The sequence below is a fragment of the Pteropus medius genome, unplaced genomic scaffold (genome assembly GCF_902729225.1).
Source record: "Pteropus medius unplaced genomic scaffold, Ma_sr-lr_union100, whole genome shotgun sequence".
Taxonomy (NCBI): domain Eukaryota; kingdom Metazoa; phylum Chordata; class Mammalia; order Chiroptera; family Pteropodidae; genus Pteropus; species Pteropus medius.
The window spans coordinates 7,898,569-7,917,559 of NW_024353517.1; the positions used below are offsets into that span (position 1 = coordinate 7,898,569).

An 18,991-nucleotide genomic window follows, 5' to 3' on the forward strand; every position below is an offset into this window, starting at 1 on the left:
AGTTAGTAGAGTGTTGGCAGTCCACAGATGTGCATCTCGAAGAAGCTCCCTAGCTGCTGTTCTTGACACTGCTGGTGGTGGTGATGGATGTGGGGGTTGTTTTTGGTATTGATAGTGATGGTGATGTTGATGTCCGTGTGTGTGTGTGTGTGTGTGTGTGAGAGTGTGAGAGAAGAAGAGAGAGAGGAGCTAGGGAACGAGAGAGAGAACTGTGCTGGTGCTGGGGCTGAGCATGTCAGAAATTTGGCACTAACATGAGTTTATTCAGTTTCCCTGCAGCCCATTTCTCTTCTACTTGGCAATTTTATCAGAGGTTTAAATAAAGAGAAGAGACTCTTCTTTAATAAATTAGGGAGACATTTCTTTGGTAGGGCAGCAAACCAAAGGCATGGAGTTTATATACGTTATTTCTTAGTTCAGTTTGTCTTAACATCTCAGACACATTCATCTAAAATTCATTACTACTCTTTTTCAAAAGGTGGGAAACTCATTGCTGTTTGATAGAGAGTGGAGGAGTTGAGAGGAGGTGGTTAGATCTCAAAGGGAGAATTTCTTTGGAATTTCCCACTGTAGTCATTACCTAGGGTCTTTCTTGTAGGTCACCTTTGTAACACTGCACATAAAAGGAACTTTATTGCTCAGAAGTGAACACAGGCCAACTGTGATCGTTAGAGGCTTATTCTTGGGAGATAGTGAAAATGTAAACTATGTCCCATTTTTCTCTATTTTGGGATCTGGAAACCACCTTCTGAGCACATGTACCACCCTTACCTAAGTTTTATTTCATCCTCAGTTTCTAAGAACCTAATACATACTTGTCTTATTTTAATTAGTATTTAATAATATCACTCTTTTCTGACATACTGAAACATAAACCCATTTCTTCTAGGAGTTCTTTGAACAGAAATATTTGGGACCAGAAGAGCTCAGTTTGGTTTCCAATTCCTTTTTTTATTTGTTGGGTTATCTTGGTCAAGCTACTTTATTTCTCTGAGCCTTAGTTTCCTCATAAATAAAATGAGGATATTGATATAACGTTAATCTTCATGTGATTCGGAGAAATAAAAGTGAGAGTGCATTGTAATCTACAAAGTGCTGTATCAGTGTCAGCTGTGGCTGCCTGTTATTACTAAACCTTTTAAGACAGAATATGCATCTGGAGTATCTTTTTCATTTATAGAGTGTTTTCGTGTGTACAGAGCAAAGGAAAGCAAACATACTCCCTGCTCTCAAAACAATGAGTATGCATTCCATCTGTTACTAATAGCATTTACACAAAAACAGACTAATTCACAAAATTATACCAGAACATAAAAGGCAATACAGACACAGTTGAAGGAAATAGCTGCTAGTGAATGTATTATTAATCCAGACACTTGTATGTGGGTGGAAGCTTGTAAAAGATTGAGTCATAGGAATTGTATTTTCAGAAAGTTTGGGGATGTGGGTAAAAGAATGACAGAAGGGGAATTAACTTCTTCACATCTCTTTTAGTTTGTATAGTTAATTGGTCCCTTGGCCAAGAGTGTTTACCTCTTCTGCCTATATGAATTTTAACCTTTCTTTGTGATTAGTTTTGTATATTAACTACTTTGAGGTGTCCTGGTATGATCTGCCCAAGACACCGCTACTCCTTAACTAACCTACCTCCAATTCATAACAAGCATAACTGCTCTTTTGTTTATACCTTAAAAGAATTTTCTAAAGGTCTTTATAACATTTATCAAATTATATTGTGCCTATTTACCTTTTTGTCACCTCCCTGATGTCTTGGAAGTGACTTATTCATCCTAAAATAGCGGTCTGCAAATGTTTGTTGAATAAAAATGTTTGTTGAATAAATATGTTTGTTGAATAAATAGGTGCACACTATGCCATTTGTTTGTTTAGGGGGCTCCACAGTGAATGAGAATCATCTTTCTCGTCAAGGAAAATGGATGTGTGTGTGTGTGTGTGTGTGTGTGTGTGTGTGTTTATATAAATATATATGAAAGAGGGAGGGGGAAGGAGAGTGAGAGAAAGCATCTCTATCTAATTTATGTCTGTCTAAAATCTGTTTCCATTTCTGAGATTTGCTTGGCTTAATATAAACTAATTCACTATATACTCATATGGACATATCTGGATTTAAGAAAATCATTAAAGTTCTGTTTCTTTTAATAGAATTGGGGGATGTTTCCAGTTTTTATTTAAATGATATTTGACAAATTTTGTACTTCTCTGTGATGCCATAGTAAGGGCAGAACTTAATTCTGTTCATAATATTGTTTTCTTTTGTTTGTGGAACTCTTATTGTTCTTTGATCTTAATCATCAGTTTTCTTTCTTTTTTTTTTTTCTTCTATTATTATGCATTTCTGGATGTCTTAACATATGCTACATCCAGCGCTAATTGTTGGAAAAGTGCAGAGATTAGTCCCACAGGGCCCCTGCACCAAAGAGTTTGCAGCTGGATGAGGAGGCAGCTATATGCTTAATTGAAGGATAAAGTACATTTCTTTCTACTGATGCTCTTCTAAGCAAGGAAGCAGAGTTACGTGGTTATTAGAGTTCAAAACAGACTTAGCCACTATGCTCTAACTTCGGGGAAAATGTTTGGGTCAGAGACAAGAGGCTACAGGACCACTGAGGTCTGGATGGGAATGAACAAGAATGATATGGTTGGCTTAACGGCAGGAGTGGGGTGAGTGAAGCATAGGAGGGAAAAAGTTTGAGAAGTGGCATAATGAAAGCCCAGGGTCCAATGGTTCACCTTAAAAATGTCCCCACAGGGCAGGATAGTTAGATGAGTTTATGCCATTTACCCTCAGTATTGTTTATACTGTTTACTTCAAAATAGAGTAGATTAGAAAAGGATCAAAGATTCAGGCTCTGCTTTTGACTTGGCTGTGAAATGTTGTTAGTGATTTCCAGTCTGGTTACTGATTTACAAGTTGGCTTGGATGTGCGTCTGTTTTCCAGCTTGCGTTAGGGTAGCAGTGCAGAGAATACAGAGACAGATCTGGAAAGGGACTAGAGTGGATGCAGAAGGAATTGTGGCTTGAGCAAATATTATGTCAGTATAAATGAGATTATACATTTGGGAGTTCTAAGTAAACTCTGAAGTGCTAAGTCAGTGTATTGACAATACAGCTCTGTGTGTGAGTGTGTGTACTTCTGAGTAGTTGTCGAAGGTCTTGTAGATGTTCTTCTAGCTCAGGCCCTACTCATATTTTGTCAAGATTTTGAATTGTCAACCTCTGTTGTAAGAAGATTCAGAGTCAAATTACAGTAATTAATTCTACTTCAATCTTGCTGTTTAAATATTAAATCATTGTCTACGGCCATGCTACCCTGAACAAGCCCGATCCTGTCTGATCTTGGAAGCTAAGCAGGGTTGGGCCTGGTTAGTACTTGGATGGGAGACCACCTATGAAGACCAGATGCTATAGGCATAAAAAATAAAAAAAAATAAAAATAAGAGTTTGTAAGCTGACAAGGTCCTTGCAATTTGTGAGGTCAACCAAAGGTTACCTCGGCTAAAAAAAATATTAAATCATGGAGTCATTGTTAAAGTAATTAGTAATAGATAAATTTCTTGCACCTGTTATGATATATCAACTATGTCTTCAGTATATGTTAGGGAATAAAAGACATGTAATAAAATTTTTTTTTGTGGAATTAAAAATGTGATATATATATATAAATGTAAAACATTACAAAAAACACAGGACATATAGAAATCCAGAAAGCTACCAGCCAAATTTAATAGATGTTTATATTTTACCTTATTTGCTTCAGTTTTTTTGTTTATTAAGCAGTAGAATAGTATATATAGCTAAGGCAGGCCTATCCCTTTGCTTCTCCCTCTAGAGGTAATTGCTATTCTAAATTCAGTTAGTGCCATATTTAAAAAAACATATTTTACTACAGGTGTATGTATCCATAAACATATTTTTAATGTGTTGACGAAAATGTAAAATTATTTCAGTTCTTTACGTGGAAAACTGCAATAATTTTATAACTTTTTATTTTAGTCAGAACATTAAAAACTTAAATATATTGTTCTGGCATAATTTTCTACCTAATAAAATAAATTGAAGTGGCTTTGAAACTATCTTGACCATAATCTACAGAATGACCTAATACATATCCTATACACGTGTGTGTATGTGTGTATACAATGGAAAGAGTTTCTCCAAACTATAGTTTCCTGTACTATGTGTGATAACCTCTATTTTCTAGCCTATTCAGTTTTAAATGCTCGTTCCAGACTTAGTAAATTGATTTCATGACCTAATGATAGGTTGCCACCCATGATTTGAAAAACTGTTTAATATAAAAAAATTTCATCTAATCTTAATCTGAAATTAATATTAACTTTAGTGTACAAACAAGACTTTGTTATGTAATAAAAGTGCTTCAAATAATGCCATGTATTAAAATAGCATTCTTTTGCACAAGATGTGATAGCATTCATTTTGTCTAATTCATTTTGAATATTTGTTTTCTATGAACTAAATCTATACACGTCTTAGCCATTTGATTAATCAATATTAATTAGCTAAGTATTTTAGAGAATTCATTTTGGTTAGCGTAGAGTATCTCCTTTTCACCTGTTCCGACCATGGTATTAGACCTGGAGTCCAGGAGGGCTGTCATGGTGTCAGGAAAGGAAAGAGCTCTTGCTGGCTCAGAAACTGGCTCCCAGTCCTGTTACCAGAAAACTGTATGTAGCCTTAATAAGTCCTTTCTTCCTTCTAGCCCTCATTTCTCATCTGTTAAATAAGAGGGTTAACTAGCTATCTTGAAAGCACTTTCATTATGTGAAATATTGTGTAACTTGGACCTCAGCCTCAAGTTGTTAGAATTTGCTGAGAATATGTCTTATGTAAATAAAAGAATAGAACTTTTTTTCTTCTGGAATTACTGGTTTTTCATTTGCATTTGGGCCAAGGGGTAGGCAGGTCATATTCAGTTTAATATGGTTCTTGGACAGAAATGTTTCCTCCATCATAAAACCATGTCAGAGTAATCTTGGTATCACCAAACTCTGCCTACTTTTTGTTGCATTATTTCTGAGTGAGGGACAAGGCTATGTGAATGTATATGTAAACATACATAGTGCTAAGAATGGCAAAGGAATGATTCTTCAGTGTTTCAGTGAAATGTCTTCACGGGCAAATCAAAAGCTGCAAAAAGAAATCTATAACCTCTTATAAGCCCTAGGGAACACTTTCATAAGTTGTATACATTGCAGTAGTCTGAAGCTTTGGGGAATTTCCCTTTTTAATGCCAGTCACACATTTGGAATAGAGTAAGGACATATCACCTAAACTACATGCCCTTAAAACAGACAAAACAACACTTTTCCTAAGAGCCCTTTGTGTATGTTTGTTTTAAGACACTGGAGTTTAAGCAGTTTGGGGTAGAATGGGCCTTGGAGACCTTCTGAGAAAATAGAGCAGCAAATACTCTTGCCTGGATGGAGGCAAAATTAGAGGGCAGATTCCTGGTACCTACCAAGGTTCCCATTTTCTTTTGGTTTGCAGATTCTTTTTAGGCAGCTCTGCATTTAAGGAAATCTAGAGAGCCAGAGTTCTAACTCATTGTCTGAGGGTGTGGACCTATTAAAAAAAGTGATTATTCTTGAAATGTGCTCCCATCTGGAGAACTAATGAAGGTGTGTTTTTCCTTAAGGACACCAGGATAGATATAAGTCTGTGGGAGAGGATTCTCTGAACTGACACCAGGGTAAACATAATCTCTGGGTGAGGATCCTCTGAACCCAAGGTGGCTGAGGCAGAGGCTAGATTTATTTAACTCCTCTGGCCATGTGAGAACTCACTTTTCCCTCAGCTGCAATATGCAGAACATTCTTGTCTCATTATTTCAGCAGTACTTGCTCTCCCTTTATAGAAGTGGATTAGAATTTTCTAGACCTCTGGGTTCTGATTTTGTGGTCAGTATCTTTACGCCAGGGACCAGAGCTAACTATTATTTTGTGATACCCTGTGCTTGGCACTGAGTAGGTGTTATGTGGGTTTTTGTGAATGAAGACTATACTGACTAGTCACTGTTTTGTGCAATGCGAGTTATCAATTTGGTCATACTAGAACTGGCTTTTTGGAGTAAACAAAATGCTTTTCTTTTTACCTTAAAATACTGCTAATGAGCCTTCATGTCTGCTCTTCCTTTTCCTTTGCAGTGTGTCGAGATTTTGCTGTCCTAGAGGACCACACCCTGGCCCACAGCCTGCAGGAACAAGAGAGTGAGTAATGGCTCTCATTACTGGTACCCAGAGGCAGGTTTCTTTGGGAGAGGCAGGGTGAGAACACCTTCATTGGCTATACCATTCATCCCTCTGAAGGATTTGTCTAGGCAGATGACACCTGGGTAAAGAATTAAGTTCTGGGTATTTTGAAGTATGACAGCTACTAGGGGTTAGAAGACTGCTGTGTACAGTGGAAGAAAAGAGGGACTTGAACTTTTTCCCTTGCCTTAGTGTTGTAGGAAGGAGACATTGGTTATACATGTATCTGGGGTGTGTAGAAGACTGGCATGGAGATCTATTTCTTCCCCTATAATAGGGGCCTGAACATTTTTTTCCAGGCAATGATGGTATCTAGACTGGATTTTTCTGAAAATTTATGTATGTAAATATGAAAGTAAATCTAAGTTATATGGGTTGAACAAAGTACATATTTGTGAATGTGTAATTTATGAATCATTAATTCATCTGTCAGTGTAAAATTAAATATTGAAAAATGTAGTTTATAAATAGAGTGGCAGCTTCTGGAGCAGAAAGAGCACTGGCCCTGGCTCTAGAATATTGATGTAGAAGTCCTGGCACTACCATTGTTGCCATGTGCCCAAAGGCAAATTATTTAACCTTTCTGATCCTCTTTTTACTTAATGGAAAGATGGGAATAATAATTTCTGTGCTGCCTGTCATATAGTGTTGTTGAGAGCATAAAATGAAGTGATGGATGTGAAGCTCTTTAATGGAAAGGTCTTAAGTTTATTATTAGGTTTATTATTAACAAGCCAAAGCATTGTAATTCATCTCCTCAATCTTTCTGTCCAGTTGAGCATCATTTGGCATCAAATGTTCAGCGGAACCGTTTGGTCCAACACGATCTCCAGGTGGCAAAGCAGCTCCAAGAGGAAGACCTGAAAGCTCAGGCTCAGCTTCAGAAGCGCTACAAGGACCTGTGAGGATTCAGGGAGTGGGAGGGAATCATGCCAGGCAGGACTGGTTTTGTCTGCTGAGCCAGCAACCAGGGCAGAGAAGGAGACTCCTTCTATGCCTCTGATTTCTTTCACTATTAGATTGAAAATTGTGTGTGTGTGTGTGTGTGTGTGTGTGTGTATCCTTTTCTTTGATTTGAAAAATTTTAATGTTGGAATGCTTGACTAGGTTTTGGGACGTAGATTCTGGTGTGAACTCTTAATATTTTAACTGTATGACTTTGAGCCATTTAGTACACCAATTTTCCTTCCCTGCAACATGGGGAAAGTGATCTCTGCCTCATAGGTTGTCTGGGGAATCCAGTGAAATACTGAATATGAAAGAACTTTGTGAATTGTATTGGGTTCTTTTATTTCCTAGTGGTATTTACCCACTGTTATTTTCCTTGAACCCCTTGCTTTTCAGGTAGAGGCAGAATCTTCTGGAAAGCTCTGAATTGTACACTCAGTTTTCTTCACAGCTTCAGTGTCTGACAAAGTTCTTTCTCAGTCTCCTTTAATAATAGTTAGGGAAGTAGAAAGATCATGTCTAAGTTCTCTTCCAGCACAATTACTTTTTATTCCTTTTTCAGTGTTTTAAAGCTCGAAGGGCACTTTTTTTTTTTGTGAGTAGCTCTTATACTTAAATCTCCAAAGGTGGATTTAACCACAAGTTAATTGTTTTGAGGAGGAAGAAGTAAAGGAAGAATCGAAGGGACCCCTCAATTTTACTTTAGTTTACTTTAGTTGTCACGTTCAAATAAACAGGAAAAACTCATTTTTGCTGCCTTTGAGGAAGGGTTTGTCTTTCTCTTTTATTCATGGTAAAGAGGACTTTATCATTTTCTGTTCAGCTTTCTTAATGTTTACTTTTGTAAGTAAACATTCTTGTTGACTCTTGCTATACTAGACACGATGAAACTCACTGGAGATAGCAGAAGTGAACAAACATAGCCATTGCTTTTAAGGGCCTCAGGAAAATGCTCTGAACATTTTCTATGTAGAGATACATGAATGAGGCACAGAAAATTGGATAGTAAATGTCGTGCCTATGAAAGAGAAGAGACTAGGAAAAACCATGCTGATAACAGGTGATATATTTAGAACCTTGATAGTTAATCAAGAGTTTATAGTGTAACTAGGAGAAACCATTGTAGCCAGAGGGAGGAGCATGCACAAAGGTAAGAAGTTAAAAGGACCTGGAATCTTATGATAGCTACAAGATGTTCAGTATTTCTGGAGTGGAAAGTACAGTTAGGCATATAGGTAGGAAATGAGACCAGAAGAGTAGTCAAAAGCTGAACCAAAAGGTCATATCAGTTATGTTAAGGAATTTATTTTTTGTAGATTTTATATTATAAATAATAGAACTATTTGAAGGAGTATTAGATTTTTCATTTAGAGACCTACTCTGGGGGCTGGGCAAGTAAAGAGTTGGACAGGGTGAGATTGAAGGAAACTATTGAGTAGTGCTCAGATTAAGAGGTGATAAAGCTTGAATTGAGGACAGTGAGTGATAGAGGTACAGAGGGGAGGGAGATGATGAGGCCTGAATTGAGAGTAATGTTACTGGAGTTAGAAGAAACAAATTTGAGATGTATGGAGGTTCAAACAGTTTAGATGAGAGCCAGAGCTTGAATGTTCCAGGATTCTAAATTATTGGCCTTTATGTTATTTACAGTGCTCTGTTATGAAAGCCAGTTGTGAGGTTGGTGCAGAAGTTTAAGATCTTGAATTAAGGTAATGATATTGAGTATAATGAGATTATTGAGAGATAATTGAGATAAATCACTGTAAACTATAAATCAGATTTGGAGAATGATGGATTATAGGTTCTAAATGAGAGAGAGGAATCAGGTATTATATTTCTGCCTTGGACTTCATTCAGGGTGTTGGAGGTATTCCTAGTTGGAAGAAAGTAAGTTAGAAAGGAAGTTTTTCAGTTTTCACATCCTGGCATTCTTGACTGTTGAACATCAAGGGGAGGATTAAATGTTGTAGATTTTAAGAAAGTGGAACCTTTCACTCAGTCTGGTTCTGGGGCCCCTGTCCAAAGTTAACCTTGTCAAGATTGTTGACTACTTTCCCATTTTACTTCCTCAGGAGTCTATAATTAGCTGAGTGAAACAGAACTAATCTTTCTTGGAAATGTGATTTGAAATAATTAATCTCAGCCTTATATACTAGGAGATACATCTTCTGTGTCACTTGTGACCTTTAACACTTCATTTGGATTTGCCTTCTCTACTGTGGGTTCTGCTTTCTTCCCTCTGTTATCACCTTTCATATAGTTAGTAATTGCTTACTCCTGTACAGATTTCATGTTAATTTGAGAGATCCAGATAGAGAAGTCTGAAAACTAAGATCATAATTTTGTGTAATTATTAATTATTAGAAGTGAGTGAATGAAAGGATATGTTAGTAAAAATTGTTCTAAATAGATTATTTTCAGGTTTTTTTTTTGTGTTGAGTGGTTAAGAATTATAGAATATTAGACTTAAATATGAAATCATTAAGTCCACAAATTTTTATAGCTTATAAAATGACACGAAGGAGGATGATTCACTTGCGAGACCAGGAATCAAATCTGCAGACATTTTGTTCAGTGATTTCTCCACTGATTCTGAAAACGTCTTGCATTTCTAACCTGTGTTCTCTGTCGTATATTATTTTCCTCCTTTTCTGTATTGTGTATGTGTAGGCACATACATACACACCCATGTGTGTGCACACATCGACTTTCACCTACATCTCCCTATTTCCAAACATGTTGAAAGTGATCATTTCTTTATACAAATGAGAATAATTTTTATTACTTTATTCATCAGTTTTGTTTAGAATAGAATATATGGGTTTCAGTTCCTCCAGAGAAGTTAGGATATTGCCACCCACCCTCCACCCCAACACTTTTTAACAAAAGAATGCTATTAAACATGGAATATATAACCAAGACTGAGATTCATTGAGTATTTCAAGTTCAACTTGCAGGGGGCGACTAAGAAGATATATTTGTTTAGCAAACAAACTATATATATAAAGATCACAATTGTAATTTTATTCCAGCATCTTTTTAGATAGGAAACTCTAAACATGTTTATGTTCACCTTTCCGAGCAGTTTTTCCTAAAGGTTGGCTCTCCAGAGCTATTGCATTCTAGAGTTTTAAGCTGCCCATTAACTTTTCTCACAGCCTGAGACTAGAAGACTTGCAGGCGTCTTCGAGACATCCGAACTCCATTTTCTGTTGAAACTACTGTTTTATAAGTGCTGTTTTAAAGGATCTGTTTCTCCCACCAAAGCGATTCATCTTGTTTCTTCGACCAAAATATATTGGGAACTTCTGAGCACAAGATGAAGATTTATTCATTTTTGTATCTTCAGTGTTAAGCATAGTGCCTGTACCATAAAAGGCAGTGTTTAAATCTTTGTCGAATGCATAAATGCCAAAACAACAAAACTGGTAGCAGCAGTGTTAACAATGTTTGATTTTCTTAGAAGCCAGAGTATTCAGAAAACTGAAATCGACCAAAGAGGTTTCTACTGGGAACTTAAGCTGGGGAATCTACAATAATGCTTCCATAAAGCATTATTGAAATTGAAAAAAAAAATCTAATTAAAAATTTATAGAAACCATTTTAAAGTCAAACTACCCTCTTTAGGTAACCACAGTGTTATTGATATTTCAGTGAGCGTGCTCTCAATGTTTTTCTGTGTACTCGCTACGTATTTGGTTATTTGTGGACGTTAATCTCACAGTCTACATCTCCTTTGCAGAATTGTGAGAAAACATGCCTGTCTGTCAGTAGAGTGGTCCTAGTAAGGTGAAGTGATATGGTAGTGTAGAAAAAGCATTGAGCTTTCCATTGTAGTGTCTGGGAATCCGATTCTGGTTCTGCCACTTATTTTCTCTGTGATCTTAGGGAAATAATTTCAATACTCTAGGCCTCAGTTTTTTCATCTGCAAGTTGTGACATTGTCAGCCTCTTTGTATCATTGTTGTGAGAATTAAGTGACATAAAAATATTCTTTGGTGGATAGTATTCAGTAAATTGTGTTATTTTTAGGAGAAATCATTCCTTATTTTCTTCATTCATGTTGTTTTCATCTTTGTTTTTAGTGAACAGCAAGACTGTGAAATTGCTCAGGAAATCCAGGAAAAGCTGGCTATTGAGGCAGAGAGACGACGCATTCAGGAGAAGAAGGATGAGGTACAGCTTGGTCAATACCCCTGCACCCAATGGAAGAAGGGCTGCTCAGCTCTGGAGCAGCTACTTTTTTTATTCACGGGCTCAGTGTAGGGTTGCAAGATGGGCAACAGGGCTCTCCTTTGTTGGGGCATGTAGTCCAGGTATTGCCTTACATGCACCACTGTTTATTGCCCCTCGATCAGTTGTATAAATAGAGGAATCTTAAAAGATGCTAATGGATAATTTAACAAAATGTGAATTAGTTTCCTAGGACTGCTGTAACAAATTAACGTAAACTTGGTGGCTCAAAACAAGAGAAATTTATTCTCTCGGTTCTGGAGGCTAGAAATTGAAATCAAAGTGTTGTCAGGGCCATGCTACCTATTGAGAAAGATCCTTCTTTGCTTCTTCCTAGCTTCTCCTGGCTCCTGACAGTCTGGCATTCCTTAGCTTGTAGCTAGCTACATCACTTCAATCTCTTCCTCCATTGTCCCGTGGCCTTATTCCCTGTATCTGTGTGTCCTCCTGTTTTCTTATAAGGACGCCAGTCATTGGATTGAGGAACCACCCTAATCAAGTATGATCTTTTATTAGCTAATTGTATCTGTAAAGACCCTGTTCCTAAATAAGGTCCTATTTCGAGGTTCTTGGTAGAAATGAGTCTTTAGGGGGTCCATTTTCAACCCAATACAGGATTTCCTTCTATAGGTTATTCCCACAACATTAATGAGAGCAGACCTTAGGTATAGCCTGAACCACAGGTCAGAGAGTAGTCACTGTGAGAGGCCAGGATCAGTAATTGCTCTCACTCTGTTTTGTTAATTGGTTCACTCTCCTATGACATGCTGACTCAAAGCACTAATCTGTTTGATTCTGTATATATTTTTAAATTGTACTATTTTGAGAGCCAAAGATAACTAAAATTAACAATAGTGGTTAGTTTATAAGAAGACTCGAATATACAATTAACTATTACTTGCTTTTTTGTTGTTTCCAGCATTTCTTATTGTTTCTTTTCACATGGCATTGATTATGTGTCTTCTTTCTTTCATATCTATTGTGCTATTCTTGGCCACTGTCTTGATTTCTAATAGGGAAAAAGTGATTTATCATTTTTAATAGCATAATGGCCATATGATTTATTATATAATCACAAAAACTCTTCAGGGTTAAAGGGTACACACTATCCTGGGCTAACTGGCACATATGACACTCTATTAAATAGATAAGATCAGGATCACCAGTCAGCTGTATACACATATACTGCTGCTCCCACTGAGCTATCCTTGTTCCCATAGAACTAATTCCTTGTTCATTGCCAGGAGAGTGTGAGACACCTGGTATGCGTGTATTTAGCTGTTCCTTTAAGAAAAAACTGTGATTATGTGATAATCAGAATTGCAAGTAAGAATTAGGGATTACTTTTTATCCTTCTTTTCATCAACACAGGAGCTCTTTCTTACGACAGGATATGTTGTCTCTCTATAGTCAAGACTTAGCTTTGGGGATGAAACCGGGAACTGAAAGAAGTGATTATATTTTGTAGACAGGAAAGCTTCTATTTAAAAAATAACAGAGTAATGAATTTGGCTTCTTATAAATGCTGCTGGTGTCCTGTAATTTTTTTTTTCATTCATTCAGGGAAAAACAGGACACAAAGAGAAACCACTTTATTTTAGGCATATAGAATCTAAATAGCAATCACAATAAATAATCTCATGGTAATGATGTATAAAGTAAGCAGTGTGGTGAATAACTTCATTTTTCAGGTGAAAAAATTATGTCTCAGAGGAGTAAGTGACCGGTTTCAAGCTGTACTAAAGTGCCAGAGAAATGTCTGTACAATAAAGTTCTCCTGACTGACTGCTTCTGACTTAAGATATAGTGTGACACAACATAAAACATGTAGACTTTGGAGTTAGCTGCCCTGGGTTTTGAATCTTAGCTGTTTAACTTTTAGCTGTGACTTTCGGTATCTCAACTGTGTAGAAACTCAGGTTCCAAATTGGAAATGTCAACTGTAGATACTTTAAAGGGCTGTTATGGTATGAGGTTTAAATGAGATCATATATATATGGCCTCTGGTACCTATTAAGTTAATGATTGCTCTTCCTTTTGCTTTCTTGCAAGGTGTTTTCCTAACCATTCAGCTCTTTATAACAATTCTGATTGCTCTTATAGAGTTATATATGATAAATTAGAGAGGGAGCAAAATGAATAGGCTTAAATGTATTCTAAGATTTGAGGTACCTTCAAGTTTACTTGCCTTTACAGGCCTCCCGCTACCTTGCCTTCCACCACTATCTGACTTACTGAAATGCTCCCCCAGCCCCAGTAGAGTGGAGAGATTAAGTGAGAATTTCAGTTGTGGAGATTTAGTGAGGCTAGCCTTTTAAAACTCTGTTCAGACTTTATGACTTTTCTACTGATGCCTTAGATTAGAAGAGGGCTTTTATCCTAGCAAAATGTAACTCTCAGCTGACAGGTGTGTCGTAAGTATTAAATGAACAAAATTTGCATTAGTAAAGTTTGCCTTTGAAGGATGTATGATAATGATAATTTATTTTAGTCAAGGGTCCCTCAGAGGGGAGTGAGACAGTAGTGCTAATTTTTCTGACCAACTCTGGAAAGCGTGTTTCCTGTTACTCATGAACTTTCCTAATTCTTTTTTATTTTATTTTTTTCTCTCTATTAATATTCTACTTCCCTGTAGAGTCTACTTAGTTAATAAGTTTTTATTTCAACACTGGGGCTGTGTAAAATTCCTCTTCGGATTTTTCACCCAAATCTCTTTTAGAGATTTTTGGAGTCAACTCTATTAGGTAGTTTATAATCCCCCAAAACAACCAGATGTAGACACTAAGTCTCCTTTTCTGTTGGGACAGATTTTTTTTTTCTGAACAACATTGTACAGGAGAATTAAGAGTTATACAACTTTGTGTGGGTGACTTAGTATGTCTAGCTAGCTTTGTTATGGTATAACTTTATTGTGTTTCTTAATAGAGCACAGATATAAGGAAAATAGCATTTCCTTTCAGGAAGACAGATGTTAAAAAAAAAAAAAGGAAAGGAAAGGAAGAGGATCATTCGTATTCTTCCCAGCATTATGGCCTCTTCCCTTTCTCCCTCTTTTCTCTCTTTTCTCCCTCCATCCACCTCTCTCTCCTTCCTTTCTTTCCTCTTTCCCTCCATTCCTTCCTCTCCTTCTTCTTCCCTTCCTCCCTCCTTTTCTCCCTACTTTCTTTCTCTCTTCCTTTTTTTTTTAACTGTTAAAATAGTGTCTTGAATGTAGTAGTTCCATTCCTTTCTAGGCTCCCTGTTGAAAGGGCTTGTGGCCTCTGGGAATACTGGACTATGCGTTTGCGATTAGTAAAAGTGGACTAATTTCACTGGGTTCGTTCTCTTGATCACAGCATGTACATTTGCCAGTGTCGTTTAATAAAGCCAAGGAATGTGTTGATTTAGTTTATTCTTAAAATGCTAAATAAGTAAGTTTTTGTGTGTCTGTGTGTCTGTGAGTCTGTGGGTCTGTGGATATACATATCTGTGTCTTTGAACCTAGGTCCAGATATATGTGAATGTGAAACTATTTTAGGGAAAAAGATTTTTTTTTTTTTTTTGCTTAAATAAACAGCATGGCCAACCATGTTATGAAAAGTCTGTGGCACTAGTCCAACAATTTGAAGCCACTTATAAACTATCAGGAATAAATTTAGTAACCAATTTACATTAAAAATTAATCCAGTGTGAACCATAATACTTTTTTGTAGCATTCTTAAAGTGATTAGAAGTTCATGTTCTAGAAAAATTTTTATATAAATTGGCAATATTTAGAGAATAACTCAAATAGCAATATATTTTAGATACTAAAATTTGTCCCTATGATTTGGCACTTTAAAAATAAGTTTATACACATATGGCCAGAAAGGGGAAGTGAACAGGAGGCTTCTAGTTTAGAAAATCCTTCACCATTATCTTATTTATACTGATGTTTTTATATCCATAGAATTTGTATTATGTTATTTTTCTGGTCTTATAGAGTAACCTTTTTGGGATTATATCTGCTTTGAGTTCCCTAATGACTTAAATGTTAATATACTAGTTGCTAGTTAATAAAGGATTTAGTGCAATCTAATGGAATGGCATTCTTTATTTTTTTTCTTTCTGACAGTCATTTGACAATCACAATTTTTGATCTCCTTTAGATTGTTTTTATACCCAAGATTTGCCCAGGGAGAAGTAATCCTGATATAAAGTCATATAAACCATAAAAATAGCCTTAGTACTTCAATACCATGGTTCAGTAACTTGTCATCTACTTGAGAAAGATGTGCCAGGATCCTCTGGGCTTCAGTGCACCTTGTACATATTAAAGACTCTCTTAGGGCATTGATCTTTGCACGTCACACATTATGTAATTATTTGCTTCTAACGCTTAATAGATACAGACTTTACGAATGTTGAACATACCTTGTTTCTCTACAGGTCTCTGATAGAATGTTTGGCCCATTAAAGGGCATCAGTAAATCCACGTTTTCATTAGGATGACTTTCCTCTAGCATTCTATGTTTAACTGCCCTTTCTTAGGCTCACAGCTTCAAATTTTCCAGGGGTGGATGAGTATGGATAACAGAAAAGGGAGAGACGAGATATAGTAATTTCTTATGCCTGTAAATGTACTAGAAAGTCTTCTATGTAACAGAGTTATTCTGTGTATAAGTAATTCTACTCAAAATAAATCTACCTAAAAAGAATCTCATTAATTTTAAAGTCATTGAAAATGACTTCAAAACGGTTTGTGAGTTCTTATAGATTTGTTTTTGCAAGTTATGTTTTATGGAACACTAATTTCATAAGGTTTATATTTTTTATGTAAAAGCTTCTGTCACAAAGTAAATTTGGAAATTCTCCAAGTTATAGGAAAATAACAAGTTTTTTTTAAATCAGTTGTAAAATATGCTAATGTGCATTTTAAAGAGTTAGATGTAATACATGCTTTCCATGGAATGCTTTTGGTTTTTTTGGAGCACCTCTGACACCAGTGTTCTCAGGAATGGAGCTTGAGAAATCTTATTCTAGACTAACTTAACAGGAAGGAAGCTGAGGACCAAGGAGGTTGTTTATGTCAAGAGTGACTAAGCTGCATCTTAGCATTGTGACTAATAGTTGCCATCTTTATTTTAGCTTGTTTTACGTGGAAATTCTCTTTATTGAAATCACCTAACTGAACTCATTGCACAGTAATAATCTTGAAAAACAGGAGAACTGACTGTGACTAAACCACAATTATAATATATGAGCAGTTTTCCATTGAATCCTTTATGCTTTCCCTCAAGCTTAGCTGACCTTTGTTCTCACCTGGTAGAATCTTACTGAAAAAAGGGCTGAGAGGGTGAAAGAGCAAAAGGTTTGGGTGCTAAGGTGCAGGATACGTTATGATTGTTATTTTTCTACTTGATTAACATCACTTCCTTTGACTAGCTAATGCGTTGTGAAGAAAGGGGCATCATCCTTGTTTCTCTCCTGGGTCTTCACACTGAGAAAGCCCCTTATTTCTGTGTATTTATTGGGACTAAATTCAATAGCAGAAAAGCACTTATGTCCCTGGAGTGTATAGTTTAATGATTTCTGCTGGCAATTGGATCTGGTAATATTTCTTTATATTTTTTACTCAGTAATAACAATGGAAATTTTTGTTTTCTGTAAAGCACACCACTTAGGTAAACATGGTGTTGGGTGCTTTAAATGTGGCAACTCAGGAAAGCATTTGTATTTTCTTCTGACTTCTGCAGTAAAAAGTATAAGAATTTGGGAATTTCTACTATAAACAGATACTAGTTTTGGGAGAACAAGTTATCTGTCCCACCCTTCTCTATCTTCCTAACTTACTGACATATTGCTTTGTAGGAAATCAAATGTAATGAGCCTGGCACGTGGTAACATTCACAGAGTTATTAAAATGATGCATGAGAGTCAAGACATTAGACTTTAAGATTGAGCAGTTCAAACTCTTCATTGTGTATATAAGCAATTGAAACCCAAAGAAATTTATTTTAGTAGTTAATGTTTCTTTCCCAGTGTCTCTAAAATATCTGGCTTGAACTGGAAGGGAAAAGAAAGTCATTTTAACTTTTAGACTTAGGGAATTTTTTTTCTATCAAAGTATTAGAAATTCAGATTTCCTTGCATGAAAATTACACTTGCGTTAAGTACGATTATGTTCTTTACCTCTCATTCAACATCCTATTCTTTTCCATCTGAGTTCAACATCCTGTGAGTGCCCGCCCACTCAAGTGTCTCTGATGCTATAGCATGGGCATTTAAATAGATTACTTATGAAAGTACACACACACTTTTTACACAGTTTTATGAGAAGCTTCCAGCATAGCAGTCAATTAAAGACAATATGTTAATAGTGTATTTATAAGTTTGAATTTAGGCATTTATTTAATAGAAAGTCAGATTTGTAAGGCAATTTCAATGAACATTAAAGGTATAGAATATGAATAATCATTGCTAATTTACCTAGCCTCAAGCATCCAAATTATTTCTACATGACAGGAAAGAAATTGATTTCTTTAGATGAATTTTTTTTTTTTTTTAGATTTGCCTTGCAGTTTTAGTATAGTCTTCATTTTGAAGTTATCAGAGGATTGCAAAAGGAAGAATAGTAATTAATTTTTGCTTCAAAATTTACATCATTAAAATTTACATACTTCTTGTATTCCTTATTATAAATATAAATAAGTAAGCACCTCAAACTACCTATGATTGTTATTACTGTTCACACCATTGAGTATTGTTGCTGTATTTGTATGAACCTTTAAGAATCTGATGACAGCTATGGGCTTTCTCTCCAAAAAAGTGTACATGAACAGTTTATGTGCATTTTATCGGGCTTTCATAGAAATAATCTTCAGATTTAGAACACTGTCACTCTTCAGCTCAAAATGTTTAGTAACCCTTCATCCCTTACATTATAGACTCCAGACTTCTTAAGATTGTCTATAAAGAAGGCCTGCAATTCAGCCTGACTTTTTTCCTAGACTCACCTTTCTCTTCAACACTCTACTTCCTCCAGCACTCTAATTGGACTGTTGGTTGTTCCCTGGATTGATTTCCATGCAGATAATGTTCTCTCTCCTTACTTTGCCTATTGGAATCCAGTACTTTGTTCAAAAGCTAACACAGATGCAAAGCCTATACTAAATCTGTAAGCAGAAATAATACTCCCTTTTTTTATATGCCCATAGATACTTTTACCCCCCTTTTGAAGCATGTATAATTTAATCGTATTATCGTTATTTGTATACACTTTTGTTTTTATAGACAGCCGGTGACCTGTTGGGGGACAGTGTCAGAATGTTATCACTTAATAACTATTAAAAACTTCCCTGGAGATGAAGCAGATGGCAGACAGAATGAGGACTATTTTCTCTTTTTCAGTTAAGACAATGGTACTCTGATGCAAAAGCTCAGGATCAGCTGAACATTTTTTTTTAAGTTTTAGAATTAAATTGTAAATACAATTTATGAAGTTCTATAGATTACTACACTCTTTCCCACCTAAACTTACTGAATCATCATCTTGGAAAAA

At 36.0% G+C, this 18,991-nt stretch overlaps 1 protein-coding gene and 1 pseudogene across 4 annotated transcripts in view; both read left to right on the forward strand.

Annotated features, from left to right (window-relative positions):
* The window catches only part of CCDC50 (coiled-coil domain containing 50), a 66,354-nt gene that overhangs the window by 20,036 nt on the left and 27,327 nt on the right, over positions 1–18,991 (forward strand). For all 4 annotated transcript variants that reach the window (XM_039850739.1, XM_039850741.1, XM_039850738.1 and 1 more), the window contains exons 2-4: positions 6,187–6,249; positions 7,066–7,192; positions 11,325–11,415. In XM_039850739.1, coding sequence (XP_039706673.1) covers positions 6,187–6,249; positions 7,066–7,192; positions 11,325–11,415 — 281 coding nt within the window. The remainder of the gene's footprint in view (positions 1–6,186; positions 6,250–7,065; positions 7,193–11,324; positions 11,416–18,991) is intronic.
* LOC120593053 (uncharacterized) lies at positions 3,315–3,433 on the forward strand (annotated as a pseudogene).